This window comes from Typopeltis vanoorti, chromosome 21 (assembly GCF_054136105.1).
Source record: "Typopeltis vanoorti isolate ZY-2024b chromosome 21, IOZ_Tvanoo_1.0, whole genome shotgun sequence".
NCBI classification, from domain to species: Eukaryota; Metazoa; Arthropoda; class Arachnida; order Uropygi; family Thelyphonidae; genus Typopeltis; species Typopeltis vanoorti.
In genome coordinates this window covers 4,704,444-4,719,216 of record NC_143569.1, presented here as the reverse complement: position 1 = coordinate 4,719,216, position 14,773 = coordinate 4,704,444, and the positions used below count along the sequence as shown (strand labels likewise).

General features: G+C 32.9%; 1 protein-coding gene across 7 annotated transcripts in view; it reads left to right on the top strand.

Annotated features, from left to right (window-relative positions):
- Window positions 1-14,773, top strand: part of LOC150094601 (cell adhesion molecule Dscam1-like) — an 823,608-nt gene that overhangs the window by 653,203 nt on the left and 155,632 nt on the right. For all 7 annotated transcript variants that reach the window (XM_090411254.1, XM_090411255.1, XM_090411256.1 and 4 more), the window contains 2 exons: window positions 6,901-7,191; window positions 10,199-10,318. In XM_090411254.1, the coding sequence (XP_090267380.1) occupies window positions 6,901-7,191; window positions 10,199-10,318 (411 nt within the window). The remainder of the gene's footprint in view (window positions 1-6,900; window positions 7,192-10,198; window positions 10,319-14,773) is intronic.

Below are 14,773 nucleotides of genomic sequence, written 5' to 3'. Positions count from 1 at the left end.
CTGACATTGTGTGAGAGTGAGTGATTATCTCTGAAAGTCGTTCCTGTTGTTTTACATTTTAATTGTAAATATGAAACATAATCTCATATATGTCGAGTCGGCCCCTCCCTCAGTAAATTTTAGAGGTGGATTTGTAATAATGACAATAGCTGTCATACAGTTTTCTTTTATTCTAAGATGTTTAACGTACACTGCAAATTATTATCAAAAACTAATGCATATGTTCCGTCTTAAGCCGCTTGAGTATTGGAATCATAGATCTTTAAAAAAAATCTATTTTAATTTTTTGGGGGGATTTGTTGTGTTTGATCTACATTTTACATGCGCTTAAGTGTTTATAATAACGACTTTTATATTAAATTCATTTTCACGAGCATTTCAGTGAACGGGGTGGGCAATAAAGGATGCATGTGTAACAGACGGCACATGAACTGCTCTGGTTAGAGGCTATACTGGGCTTTATCGATTGTGAATTCATGTAGCATTATTCAGGCTAAAATATCACTCTTTACTAATGTTGATCAGATATTTTTTATATCGCAGATTTTAATTAATGCTATTGACTTTTAATTGTTTTATTATATATTTTTTTCCATTGGAATAAACATATAATTTTATGTGCTTCACACCCATGAAAGATTGTGACCCTATAGTTCATTAGTGCAGTACGTCTGTTAAAGTTTTTTTTTTTTTTTTGCTATTGTTGTATAGCGTTTTTATTCATTTTTACCGGTCCGGAAATCCTACTTCATTGACCAAACATGCAACTTATTCGAACCATTTCAGGCCTCCAATAAGCGAGGAATTTATTTCATATTGAGCGATGAAATTCATCTTCCACTTAAATCAATGAAAGAATTTTTTATTTTTTTTTTCATTTATTGCTTAAAGGCGTCTTAATTTCAATGATCACTCTCAGGTTACAACGTGCTAAAAATATTACCAATCGTTTTAAAAATGGTAAAATATATTTAAAAGAACACGTGATCTCTGTGAATATAGAACAGTACATCATATATTAAAGAAACGATGACACTTTGCCCATAGAGCGGATAACGTGTGTAGAAGGTTTCCGAAATCTTTAAAAATAGGGAATTACACTCATCTGGCAAAGATAAATACTAATAATTTATTCTTAATAACGAATATCTTGAAATGGTCTGATAGAATTACACGTTTTTTATTTTTATTTTTGGTTTTGTTTTCTAATGACGACTCAAAAGTATTGCATTTAAACATAAGTATGAGGTAAAACGCATCACTTCGACCTAATATTAAATAACTTAATTTATAATGGATATGTCTTGATATTCACAGAAAAGTGTTTTACCGAGAGAAATTGACATACCACTTAGGATTTTCAAAATATTGTCAGTGTTGGTAATATAACAGATTTGTGGGATGATTGCCTTTGTTGGAAGATCTTTAACAGTTAACATATTTATAGGACAATGAAAATCCAGGAATGTCAATATATATTTAGAGAATTGGGGATATTACGTAATGGCTACTGATTAGATCTCTCCCATCCGACTTCGTACAGAACTGAACACCGTTCGGCATGACATCAGTTATGATAATATTATCTTAACTAGCGACATACACATTGATTTTCCAGGAGACAACCATTATTCTCTGGATTACATTGATTCATACGTTAGTACGCAAAGAAAATCGAGGCAGTAGTAGTATTAAATCGGCCACTCAGATCACTTTCCAATAGTTGTCAAAATATATTTACGGTTAGCTTAACGATGGCAGCGTCCCCTATTCTACGATAAACTGCAATATACTGAAACGTAAATGCAGTAGTTTCCTGGTAAGAGGGAGAATCCAAAAGCGATGTTGACGGTGATAGAAATTTGTAAATATACTCGTAAAAAATTCAAGCACAGTTATTTCTGACAATTAGCTGTCATGCAGATTTAAATGGTAAAGGAACTTTAGCAGACAATAATAACTTGGAGGCAGTCACTGAAAATATTATAATCCATTAGCAAATTGCGCTTCGAAAAGAAACGATCGTTCCATGTATTTTTCCCTCCGAGAATGGAATCATCAGTATTATAATGAGAGAAAAACTGAGTCAGGATGGTTTAAATATGGAACGTTGTGTGTCAAGTATATTTATTAGATTCTTAATTTTTAATTGATCACAGTTAACTTGTATTTCCGTCAAAAATTAAGAATGCATTTGTAATACACTTCTTAAAAAGGGACGCAGTAGACCAATTTCTGTTTCTCTTCTCATGTACACACACAGCGTCCGTCAAAAAATGTATACACACTTTAACAGATGTCATCTATGGACGTTTTTCGAAGTTGGATCGAATAACGGTAGCGATGTGTAGTATGACGTCCTTCAAAATATATCGTTACTCACATGAATACTAGCATCAACACGTGACGGGTAGGACGTTAAACAAAATGACTGATGCACGATTGTCGTTCGAGAAACGCAAGACCATTTTAAAGTGGTATTTCAAATTTGAGAATCTTGAGGTTAAACGACAATGGAGGCGTGAGTTTGCAACACAACCTCCAACACGCCTGACAATTGCACGTATTCGTGATAAGTTTGAGACCCATGATACGTGTGTGATGTGCACTGGACACTTTGGCCAATGTTGCCCAAGAAGTTCGCCGTAATAGTGAGTGTCTGAATGCTAATGATAATCACTTTGGGCACCTCGTGTAATTGTAGAATTCAAAGGTAACTTGTATTCATCCCTTGATGTCTGTATAAATTTAGTATTACAATTTTTATACACCATTTTCTTTTGCTGAAGCGTGTGTACATTTTTTGACGGACTCTGTATATATATATATATATTTTAAACAATGAACGACTTTAAAAAAATCATAAAAATTAATATTATTTCTATTATTAATATTAAAATTATTAATATTAATATTTATTTTATTTCATTAATATCAGCAATTTAAAAATAACAGGTGTAATAAACTCTATATTTAAACCAAACCTATTTCAAAAACAAACCAGGCTAAAAGTATACAATACGTTAGCCTTACCGGTCTTAATGTATGGAAGCGAAATCTGGACAATAAAACAAAAAGACAAACAAAGATTAACAACAGCAGAAATGAAGTTTATGAGAAAAACTGCAAAGTATACCCTATTTGATCACAAAAGAAACGAAGAAATTATGAAATAATTAAACCAAGAACCAGTAATAGAAAAAATTAAAAAATATAAACATAAATGGATGGAACACGTTCAAAGAATGAAAACAGAAAGATTACCAAAACAAGCCTTAAAGTACAAGGCATTAGGAAAAAGAAAACCAGGACGTTCTCTTAAACGATTCAACGATGACTTCTAAGGCCGGAACAGGCCATGCTAGGCCTAAATACTTGATACGTATGATGATGATTAATATCAGCTTTCATTATTTACTTCATGATATATTCTCATAATATGGGTCTTCACTCTCTATATTATGCGATCATAGTACGGATAGTTAATATAGAACAATTTTAATCTTCCTCGCACAAAATATTTTGATGCTGAAATCAGTTTTTCTATATCCCTTTAAAAATTGTTTGGAACGTATATCTTTTCCATTGACACAGCTTACATTTTATTTCACTTTAAAACAATATTATAATTGATATTGCACTTGCGAACTTCATTTCATTATTTTAAATGAAATTTCTTGGTTTAAATATTTTATAAAATTCTAATTACATAATATATACACCTATTATCCACCTAATATATACACGTTTATCGACTAATTGTTATCTCAAGAGTGGTGGTGAAGATTTGGGAAAAATTGGTTAGGGCCCGCATTCAGAAATGGGTTGACAGTGAATCTCTACTTTGCAATGAACAACATGGGTTTACTAGGGGAAGGTCATGTTTTAGCGAAAATTTCACATTCTATAACAATGTTACCATTGAACTAGATAAGGGAATTGATACACCATGACACTTTTGGATTTTGCTAAGGCTTTTGACAGAATACAGCATGATAGACTGTCGCATAAATTGGAGAATATGGGTTTTAGGTTATAGAATATTAGTGTGGATAAGAGGATGGCTGACTGACAGATATCAAAAAATGGTATACTGGAGATCTGAGCCTGCAAGGTTTAAGGTAACAAGTGGTGTACCACAAGCATCAGTGCTTGGTCCACTGTTATAAAATCTGTACTTAATGATATTGGGAAGGATTTGACAAGCGACATACAGTTATTTGCTGATGATGCAAAGATAGGTAGTGTAATCAGGAATGCTGCTGATATGCACTCTTTGCAGAATGATTGAATCACTTCGGCATGATTAGATATCCCCTGTCGTATTATATTGGTGGGATTAGGCTAGAAGAAACCGATGAGGCTAGGGATCTTGGAGTGTTAATAGATAGGAAGTTGAAGTTTAAGGACTATGTGGCAAAGATTTCCAATACAACTCAAAAGATAATTGCAACGATGCTGAAACGAACATTCACATGTAAAGATAAGGATGTGATTTTGCCTCTTGACAAGGCCTTGATAAGACCTCACTTGGACTATTGTGCGCAGGTCTATTCTCCTGGTTTCCGTTGTGATTCTGATATATTGCAGAGAGTACAAAGGAGTGTGTTCAAAATGATATCAGGATTGTGGAATACTGATTATAAAGATTGAGAATTTGTAGACTGCAGACACTAGCAAACAGGAGAAAGAGGGGTGATATGATTGAGACTTACAAACTTCTGAAAGGGTCATACAGGATTTCAATTGATGGGATTTTTCATTTATGGAGGGTGGGGAAAGGACGAGAGGGTATCCTTGGAAGCTAAGAATGAAGTTCTCTAAGAAGGGTGTGAAGGCTAGATTTTTCTCTCAGAGGGTGGTGCGTGATTGGAATGGATTACCATTGGATGTTGTGAGTGCAAGAAGTGTGAATGAATTCAAGATGTGATATATAAGTATGATAGCTGGTGTGTGTGTAGTATGTGGCCTCCCTCGATGAGTCTCTGACTCCCTGGAGGTCTCTCTTAATAATAATAATTATTATTTATATAATTAAATTAGGTATATTTTAACAACAAGCATTTGGATATAGCACAAATGTAGTACTTTCAAGTTATTTAAGGATCAAGTATTTTTAAAAAATCGGTTAAAATGACATTATCTTCGTGACTAGCCGATGTAGTTCAGAAAAACTTGATACACATAGACTAGTTAATTCAGTTTATTTCTGTAAATCATATTATTTAATATAAAGGGTGTCCCAAAATTCACGCAAGATTTAAATTTAGCGCCATTTGTGCGGTAAGGTGTTGCCAACGAGAAAAAAAAAAAGACAGCGTGACAGCTGACAGTTCAGGGTTATCAAAAATGGAGCGCTACACGAAAGACGACGCATTTTCATTGTTGAGCAATATTTTAAAAATAATGAAGGTTTGGCAGCAACAGTTCGCAATTTTCATACAAAATATGGTCGGAATAGTGATTTAACTTCATCAACTGTGAAAAGATTAATTAAAAAATTCAAGGAAACTGGATCAATTAGTGATCTTATACACTCTGGCCGTCCTTCAACAAGTCGTTCAACAGAAAATATCGAAGCAGTTCGTGAGAGTGTTTCTGAGAGTCCAGGAACATCAATTCGGCACCGTGGTCTTGAATTGGGCATTTCGAGAAGCTCTCTACAGCGTATTCTCACGAAAGATTTGCATCTTTATGCTTACAAAGTTCAATTGACTCAAGAACTGAAGCCTACTGACCACACACACAGCGAAGAGAGTTCGTTGAATGGATTATGGAACAACAACAAGTGGATGCTTATTTTTTGAACAAAATCATCTTCAGCGATGAGGCTCATTTTCATCTTGTTGGTTTCGTTAATCGATAAAATTGTCGCATTTGGGGTTCAGAAAATCCACGAGTGATTGTTGAGAAATAAATGCATCCACAACGTGTCACTGTTTGGTGCGGATTTTGGGCTGGAGGCATCAGCGGTCCATTTTTCTTCGAAAATGCGACTGGTAAGGCAATAACAGTTAATGGTGCTCGCTATCGCGACATGATAATCCATTTTTTTGTGCCTAAATTGCAAGATATGGATGTGGACGACATGTGGTTTCAACAAGACGGTGCCACATGCCATGCAGCCCGAGAAACAATTCAATTACTGCATGAATCATTTCCTGGTCGTGTAATTTCCCGTTTTGGTGATCAGAATTGGCCGCCCAGATCATGTGACTTAACGCCGTTGGACTTTTTTCTTTGGGGTTTTTTGAAGTCTTAGGTTTATGCCAACAAGCCCACGACCACCCACGCCTTGAAGGAGGAAATTGAGCGCTGTATCAACGAAATTCAGCCATATTTATGCAAAACGGTCATGGAAAATTTCGACAAAAGAGTGCGTATGTGCCAGAAAAGCCGTGGAGGCCATTTACTCGATATGCTATTCCATGCATAACCCTATACTGTATACTTTATGAATCAATAAGAAATTACAATTTTTAATTAAAAACCTGTGTTTTCTATCAAAATTACTTCTTGCGTGAATTTTGGGACATCTTGTATATATATATATATATATATATATATATATTATATATATATATATTTACACGTGTGTGTGTGTGTGTGTGTATTTATTCATACTTTTGATTTATTTTCTTATTTATAGTTTATTAAATATTTAATTATGATAATTTCTTGGTAATATAATGCCTTAAGGGAAAACTTGTCAAGTAAGTTTGTCGACGCGTATTAGTAACACATCGGCATTACAAGAATGGACTTCATTTGCAAGTCATTAATAACAAAATCAATAAACTAGTTCCGTAATTCGGAAATGAAAATGAATATTAGTTAGTGAATTAATAAGTTTCATGATATTAATTTAAACTTCTAAGCATTTTTCTCACTTTATTGCAGTTGGTCCTAAAGTTGCCCCTTTTACTTTCCAAGATGACTTACACGAAGGGATGAGGACAGCCGTGACATGCATCGTTACTGCAGGTGACGGCCCGATAACAACCGTGTGGTTAAAGGACGGAAGGCAGTTGTTGGGGGACGACCCGGAAATTACTCTTCTCTACGCTGAAGAAGGCTTTGTGTCAACGCTAACTTTAAAAAAGTTGGCTTATCAACACAGCGGTAACTATACTTGCATGGCAACCAACGACGTAGCAACTGGATCTTTTAGCACGCTATTAACTGTCAAAGGTAACACTGTATTTTTTTTTCTTTTTTAAACGTAAAGAAGGCATTCTTAAAAAACTTACTTCTCAGTAAAAAGTCTCATCAGAGAATGCAGAAATCCTGTTTTTTTAAATTAATATTACTATTATTAATTAAAATATATTAATTAATATATATTTAATAATACATTATTCATTATTATTAAAATGGCTAGGTTATTATATATTGTTCGGAACTAAATATTTTATTTTAATGTATAAAAATATACAAATGAATATATCACTTACATATCACTAATCTATATATATGAAACAATTACAATAAACCAATATATATATATATTGGAATATGGTTGTAAGTTAAATCTTAAACCCCGAACACCAAGTTAATTAACAAATTACTTTATATTATACTACAAAAATGAGCCTTAAAACGTGGCGCATAAAACTTGTTGAATTATGAAATAATTTTGAAGTACTAGAAACATTGTCGTCATAAACTGATATAATTATATGCTAACAGTAATATTATTTACGAATCTAGTAAATTACGACTCTCATTACATAGAAGTTAATCCTGCTGCACAGAGAGACAATGAGACTAACAGCATCTCTCTTTCAAGTCCATTTTCCGGAAGTTTTTTTTTTTTAATATGCATTATATACTGACACCATGTAAACCTTAAGTTTGAGTTAGCGCTGTCTCTATCTTAAAAAAAACTTTTTTTTTTTTTTAAGATAGACAAGTAGTAGAACCTTCACCCTTCGGGAAAAAGGCCTAGTGTTGATTTAGCAGGACATTTATCCGAATTACTTTCTTACATAATGAATAAATGACTACCTTCTCTCTTCAAGTAACAACCGACTCATGTTGGGAAACGTCTGCTACGAACACATTGGTATTCATATGATGATCATTATACTGTATATGTATATAATATGCAGTATATATTTTCACTTTCATTCCTAATTCAATGGTCGCTTTCATCTAACTGCACAACCACGCAATATTCCTCGCAGACATGCTGCATAGCAGCAAGCCAGAGTACGGTACAAATTTACAGCACTGAATATGGCATAAACGTGTTAATGGTTTTTATTTTATTTATTTATTTATTTTTATGAAGTGATGTTCATAGTATTTGGGGTTTCACACCCACTTTGTTAGCTTTATTTTTGTAACCTAAATTTCCAAATTATTTGGGATTTTGTGTAACCCGATTTATAATACTTGTAATATATATATATATATAATTTATAATAATACTTGTCCGAGAATTAGGCAATTCTCGTACATTAGAATTTTCCTATTCTAGTACATTAGAAGTGTAGTGTGGGACTTCATAGTTATGCAACTAGATGTGTCGGAATCTGGCAGTAAAAATAAGAGGTGAGGATACGATTTTAGTGCTGTTGAAACATCATACAGTAATTGATTTCGACTGATATTCAGCGACGAATGAAAGTGGTTTATATGGACAAACATATACGACAATCAGTAATTTTCACGTTGGGTTTCTCACCGTTTTCAGAGACCCTAACTATGTAGTATGTTCAGAATTTATGCTAATTATGCCACTATTCATTTTTTGCAGCGCTGAAACACTGCACGGATATGATGAGTTCTTCCTTCCATGCATCCAGAATTTCCTTCTACACAACAATGAATGGTTTCGCACGAACGATTGCGGTGGTCATCGTGCTATCATTGTCTACGGGCATCATTATGCAACCCAGACTTTAAGAAACTGATCTAGTTCCTTATTACTTTAAGGAACTCATCTAGTTCCTTAAAACTCAACTAAGCAACGAATTGATCTAGAGTTAGGTAGTTTAAGGAAGCGGTAAAAGAATTTCTCCCTTCTGGTTCTTTTCTTCTTGTGTTAACTTTCGCAAAAAAAAAAATAATAAGATAAACCGAAACCAGCCTGAGAACACACCATGATTAACACACTGTTGTTTACATTTAAATAATGTTTCCATACCTAATAACTGGATACCAATTTTAGTGTGCTTTCGTTCCTGTAGCTTTGTTAGCTTTATGTAACCTAAATTTCTAAATTTTGTTTGGAATTTTGTGTAACCCGATTTCTAATTGCAATTGTTGCAACTCATAAAACCTACAGTTAATGCTATCAGATAGAGGTATAATTATTTAGGTAGTGGGTAACAGTTTAATGCATTGCCAAAAAATATCTGATAAACTGTCGTGTTTCGAAAAACGTAACAGAAGTTAGAGAATACAAAAAAAAAAAAAAAAAAAAAAAAAAAAAAAACATTTGCCCTACTTCCTTTAAATAGCTTAAGCATGCGCAGAATGCAACTTCGTTATTTTCTTACATATAAATTGTTTAGCTCTGAGCTTCGAAGATAACGATAATTCTCAGGTACATCCATCTAAATGTTATTTGGGACATTATAAGTCACATTTTAAAAATTATTTCTAGTGTTAATGCAGACAAAAAATCAAATTGAATTACAGTTTACGTTTCTCTTAACTTTGATGACATTTGCAAATTGAAAATATTATGTAATGTTCAGATTATTTATTTTAAAAAAATGAATAAAAGAAGAGACCATGAAATCTTCTTGGAGAAAATCATTTGCATTTTTGTAAATATCGATACAATTTTTCACTGTAAGTTGAAGGCGCTATTTCTGAACATTATTGCAACGTATGTAATAAATACAACTATCTCGGGAAACTAAAAGAAAATCATTTAACCTACGAATATAGGAAACAATTACACTATACCAAAAGGCGGGAAAAATCTTTTCGCTTAAAGTGTTTTGTAAATTCTTTTTGAATAAAAATGAGAAAAGTTATAACTGTATCCCGTGAGGAAAAGGGAAAGAAAACTCGAAACGAAATCTCTGCTGCATAGAAAAAATATTAAACTGTTTCATACTTTACTTCATGCTTCCTTTAAAGCCGTTTTTCTGTAACTTTTCAAATATGTATAAAGAATTTTCAACTTTCGATATATTCTAGACTAGGCATGCGCGCACTCATACTGTGTATTTGCTTTTAGTGCCTCCAAGATGGCTAATAGAGCCGAAAGATACATCAGCAGTTGCAGCAAGGCAGGCTGTGATAAACTGCCAAGCTGACGGCGTTCCTCAACCCCACGTTCGATGGAAATTGGCAACAGGTGGGCAATATAAAAAATAAAAAATAGAATATTAGTTTTTTTTTTTTTTTTTTTTTTCAATATAGCATGCACTTTTATATAAGAAAATATTTGAAGCTTAGTGCATGGCAAAATAAGAAATTCTTTGAAGAAATATTTACTATTTTCTAAATCTGGAAACGAAATACAAATAATTTCTATTTCTTTGCTTTGTTAATAAAATATTGATATGAAACTGACTAAGATGAGCATGTATTGTAAGACTTGCCCACGTTCTCTGAATTTAAGTTTGTATTTTAGATGTGTATAAAGATTGCAAAAACCACATATTGGATGCATTACACACACAGACACACACTGTATATAGACACACCCATCCAATCAAACATTATGTCTACATCAATAGTAATAGTGTACAGTGGAGTAATAAAAGTGAAACTGGTTTGGAAATTTCTATTTTACAAAAAATAAAATCTAAATTAAGTACTTCAAGGAAAGGCAGTTTTTTTTCCTCCTTAGATTTCAATAACACGTAGTTGACAGACAAAAATGTTACTTCAGCAGAGATGAAATCCAGATGCTTACATAGAAGAATGTGTAGAAAAGCGGAAAATAAAGCTTATTCGGCGTAGTCTTTGTAGTGCTCATCTTATAAAGTATTAAAACGGGATGAATTTAATTTTTAAATTTTTAAAAACCTGTATACGTCTTTCACATATTCAAAGCATCAAGTATTGCTGATATTAAAATGACTCAGAAATATCGCTATAGCTTACAAAGGGAAAAAATATTTATGCATTTATTATATTTCCCTTTGTAAGCTATAGCGATATATCTGAGTCATTTTAATATCAGCAGTACTTGATGCTTTGAATATGTGACAGAAGTATACAGGATTTACAGGACTTATAAAATTATTTGGCAGAAAATTAAAACTGACGGATAGGATCCGCGAATCTACAGAACACACTTAGACCATTTCCGAACACTTTCGAAATGCGAGAAGAATTAACTTTCCCTCTCGCCTTCAGCAGTTTTTTTTTTTTTTTTTTTGAGGGATCTTTTATGACAAAAATATTATTGCAAATGAAGTAATGCATAACCCACTGTTTTTAGTGAAAGCACTTTATTTGGCGGTCGCACTACTATCGATCAGACTGGCAGAGAATTTCTGGGTAAAGCTATCAACTGTAGTGCATCAGCAAATGAGGAGAAAATGATATAATGTAGGATCGGATTGCTTCTCGTGATTCGCTCCAAGGAACACTTCTGAGTGCCGAAAACCTATGAAGAACATTCTGTATTACCACTTTATACAGCTGTGTGGTAAGCACTGTACATCACATCTCAGTTCCGTGGTACTGAGGTTCTCGCGTTCGTGGAGGTGTGGCATCCTAAAACCAGACCTCACCTGGTTTGTTTAAACAAACAACAACAACAAAAAAACAACTTTAGAACGTCCATCCCGGAAGTCTAATCCGAATTCAACTGATTGTATATTATGTTCACAAATATACAATGATAATCAACTCTTTCTATCCCTGTATATATACTACCAAACTGGTAAAAAGTATTCATTTATGCACTGCATTACTTCTTATCCTTTTAAGCTCATTAAATTTTATTCAGTTATGCTTGAAGGAACTAACTAGCTAAGGGAAGTGAATAATTAAATAAGGACAAGCACCCCTTAATCTAATTAGATGCTCAACATTTTTTATTCTATTTTCATTAAAGGATCGAAATTTAATAATGCGGCTGACCGAAAATTACCTTATCAGGTCATAGTATTGATTTTAAAAGGCCTTTTTTTTTTTTCAATTTTTGTTACTGATTTCTGCAGTGATTTTCTAATTAGGTACTTCTCTATATTTGCAATCAAATCGAGAACATGTAAAGTTAATATCATTACATATTTCCGACATACTATGTTCCATCATAATATTTACTTTCAATGTTTTCGTTTTTATTTCTTTAAGTAAGTTACTGTGTAGTCCTGTAAACCTTCACACTCACTTCGAACCTAACTGTTTTAAGTGTGCAAATGTTTTCTGTCTAAAGCTTTCTTGGGGGGGGGGATTCTAATCAGCTGGCAAGAAACTTTAAATACTTAATTCAGAAGAAATAATGAACAAAATAACTTTGTTAACATAACTACAATGACGAATGATTCAATGTCAAGAATAATTGAATTTTATTAAACAATTTTCACATACAACTACAGCATTTTATTTAATCAAATGCAACAATTTGCTATTTTAAAAGACGAAGGTTTTATAAAGATATTTAAAGAGACTAAGATATTAATTTTGTGCATTATATATCAACTAATCTGTAAAGCTAATTGGATTTTTAATGAATGCATTTATAATTGAAAAGTAAGTTAATATTTGCATTCACTGACTGATCTTTTCAGAGAAAAGTATGTTTTTTATGCGGGATATTCGCTGAAACTCAAATACTCATCAATTTTAATGCGCTCAACTCTAGAGTGGTGTTTTTCTAATTTTACGAGTATAACAACTGTCAGCTTTGGATTAATTCTGTTATGAAAACTGTTCTCTTATGTACTTGAAATTCATGGCACTTGGTATGGCTTGTCTGGAAACTGATATTTTATTCTAAATATTACTTTATTTCTGAATAAATGTCAGAGTTCAAATGGATGTATATAGCATTGAGGTAGGCAATACTTCGCAGAATATTGCTTCTTGTACATCGTTTTCAAAAGATATAAGACTAATGCACTAATGTACAAGAACTTCTTCTCTAAGCAATATTCGCCTTAATTTAAAAATCACTGGTTTACTCATCATACTATATCTTGCGAGTTCTGTTACAAGCAACATTCATTCCTCTTAATAACCATTTAAAATACTTCTACTCCTTTGCTTTTCAAATGATTTCCGCCGACGCTTCGGACCTGACCTCATCAGTTTAATACTTCATACTCACAACTGTTACTCTGAACTGTGAAAGAGAGAGAGAGAGAGAGAGCTCTGTGCATTCGTGTTTATCATTGTAATGCTAAAATCGATTCTGAAACACTACTTTGTGCTTACCGTCCGAAGTTTGAGAATAATGACGACTCCTGTTTCGTTAGAAACTAACATTTTTATTTAGTACTTAGTAAAGGTAACCTGTAGTAGAATATTATTTCACTACCCCTATTAACTTGACATTTATATGAATATTATTTATATGTAGTTTTATAATAACATAATTTACTGCACGATCTATCATAAAAGGTAAGAAAGCAATATTTTTCTTGGCCGACAAACTCGCACAATTTAAGAATTATGACTTTACTTTCTCCGCTCTTTATATCAATAGCGAGATCCAACTACATTTCGTTTCAGGTAAAGGAAGTCCTTGAACATTTTTCTCCTATTACCACCAGAAAATTTCTCGTCTCTGATATCACCATAACAGTTTTTATACTATCGTTCTGAATAGTACAAAGAGCAGGGCTGTACATTTTGGACAGATAGCGGTTTCTTGGAAATGAAAGGAAGTTAACATTTCATAACTACTATGGAAACCTCAAGCGTTGATAAAAAAAAATAATAATATTCGTTCGCTACAGCAGAATTGTTAGTTTATCTAACCTTTGGCCAGCCCATTGTGCCATTGTTTCAACCTTTCATCAGTTAAATTTATATGAAAAATAAGTTTTAAACAATTTCAGATTGCAGGCTCGATCCTTTACACGATCAACATTTTAACTTGCTTCATGATCGTAAAAGTTATCTTTCAACTTTTATTTGAAATATGTTGTCTTTCTTAGGTGACGTGCGCATCTAGCTACAGCAGATTGCTTTTCCGCATTTCTGCAAACATACTTGGGACCAAATCTCACTCACGTCTGGATGTTTGAAATGGCAGATGATTTTAATGATATGAGACCACCAAATTTGGGCGCTAGAGCAACGTTTTTAGATCTAATCTCTTTCCCCTCATCCATACTAATGAGCTAAGTGCCTAACCATTTTTAAGCTAATTATTATAAAAGCTGTTCTTTTCCTGAATGTCACGGATTAAACATTAAAGCAAAATTAGATTTAGAAACCGAATTTTCTTTTCGTCGAAATCCCTCGAAACCAATTAAGCGCATTTCGAAGCGCTCTTTATATGCCAATATAATGTTGTAGGCGTTAACTTAAATAGCTATAGGAGTAAATACAGCACTTGAATTAATTTTTCACATCCAGGACAAATCATGAATCATATAGCGGTAAAAGTGATTCAGTATAACCTGAAATCAAGTTACCTGTAAATAATATACGGATTAATAAATTTACATACTATAATAGTATTTGTGTATGTGTGCCTGAGAAAGAGTAATTATTGCTATTTATATGTTTGGAAATGAGTCATTCTTTTAATGATTATAATATTTATATGTATTATCTTTTAACAAAACATCTTATATGTAAAGGATAAGTGGTGGGAAAGCAAGGCAAGGATGCATTTCAG